Source organism: Capsicum annuum, unplaced genomic scaffold, assembly GCF_002878395.1.
Source record: "Capsicum annuum cultivar UCD-10X-F1 unplaced genomic scaffold, UCD10Xv1.1 ctg7541, whole genome shotgun sequence".
In the NCBI taxonomy this organism is placed as follows: Eukaryota; Viridiplantae; Streptophyta; class Magnoliopsida; order Solanales; family Solanaceae; genus Capsicum; species Capsicum annuum.
This window is the reverse complement of record NW_025885612.1, coordinates 1-1,055: the sequence shown is the minus strand read 5'-3', so window position 1 is coordinate 1,055 and position 1,055 is coordinate 1. Positions and strand designations below refer to the sequence as shown.

At 38.4% G+C, this 1,055-nt stretch overlaps 1 protein-coding gene across 1 annotated transcript; it reads left to right on the top strand.

The window, feature by feature from the left end:
* Positions 1–166: 166 nt before the first annotated feature.
* Positions 167–1,029, top strand: LOC124894567 (kinesin-like protein KIN-14L; the record flags this gene model as incomplete). Its single annotated transcript, XM_047405177.1, has 3 exons — positions 167–340; positions 524–630; positions 717–1,029. Coding segments are annotated over 3 exons (458 nt in total), but the record flags the coding sequence as incomplete, so codon positions are not given.
* Between the last annotated feature and the right edge of the window lie 26 nt (positions 1,030–1,055).

The following is a 1,055-nucleotide window of genomic DNA, read 5'->3' as shown; positions in this document are numbered from 1 at the left end:
TCGTTTCCCAAAATAACAAAAAAAATGGCTTAATCTATTTTTATCACACCCTTTCCACTGTTTTGGGAAGACAACAGAAAATGATAAATCAGAGAGTTGAAAAAGACGGAATCAAGTTTTGTTCCACTAAAAGTCTCCAATTATGCTGTGTTAATTTATTCTTCAGGGAATATTAGAGTTTACTGTAGAATAAGGCCTGCTTTCGATGCAGAAGCGAAAATTGTCGTAGATTTCATTGGAGAAGATGGTTCTTTGGTTGTAATTGTTCTACTAAAACCCTGGAAAGATGGGAGGAAACTTTTCGAGTTTAACCGTGTTTTCGGTTCAAGTGCCACTCAGGGTAGGTATTTTGACATGACTTCTTTATTCATGTTTTAATTCTTTTTTCTTGAGCCGAGGGTCTATTGGAAACGGCCTCTCTATCTCCCAAGGTAGGGATAAGGTCTGCGTACACTGTGGGAGTACACTAGCCACTAGGTATGTTGTTGTTTTGTCATGTACATAACGCTGCGTAATTTTGCAGAAGATGTATTTCGAGACACTAAACCGCTTGTAAGATCAGTGATGGATGGTTACAATGTATGCATTTTTGCTTATGGTCAAACTGGATCTGGGAAAACATATACTATGGTGAGAGCCCTTACGAGGCATACACGAAAAACAATTCCTTATATTTCCATGCCGAACCTTCATATCTAATATTTCTCTCTTGGCAGTCTGGCCCGGGAGGTGAATCAACAAAGGAATTTGGAATCAATCATTTGGCTCTGAATGATCTATTCCTATTATCTGATGAAAGGAAGGACATCATGAGTTATAATGACCAAATTCGTGATCTTCTTGCAGACGATCCTTTGCTTACTAAATATCCTTTCATTGTGATTTTTCCGTAGTTTACATCAGATTTCATGAGTTAATTTGAGACACTTCCAAGGCAGAAAAGTGAAATAATTGCACCCTTAACTGTTCGTTCATACATTGTAAATTAGAAGCTGCATGAACGGAAACGGTCTACCTCTGCCTGATGCTAGCGTGCATCCAGTAAATTGCGCTAG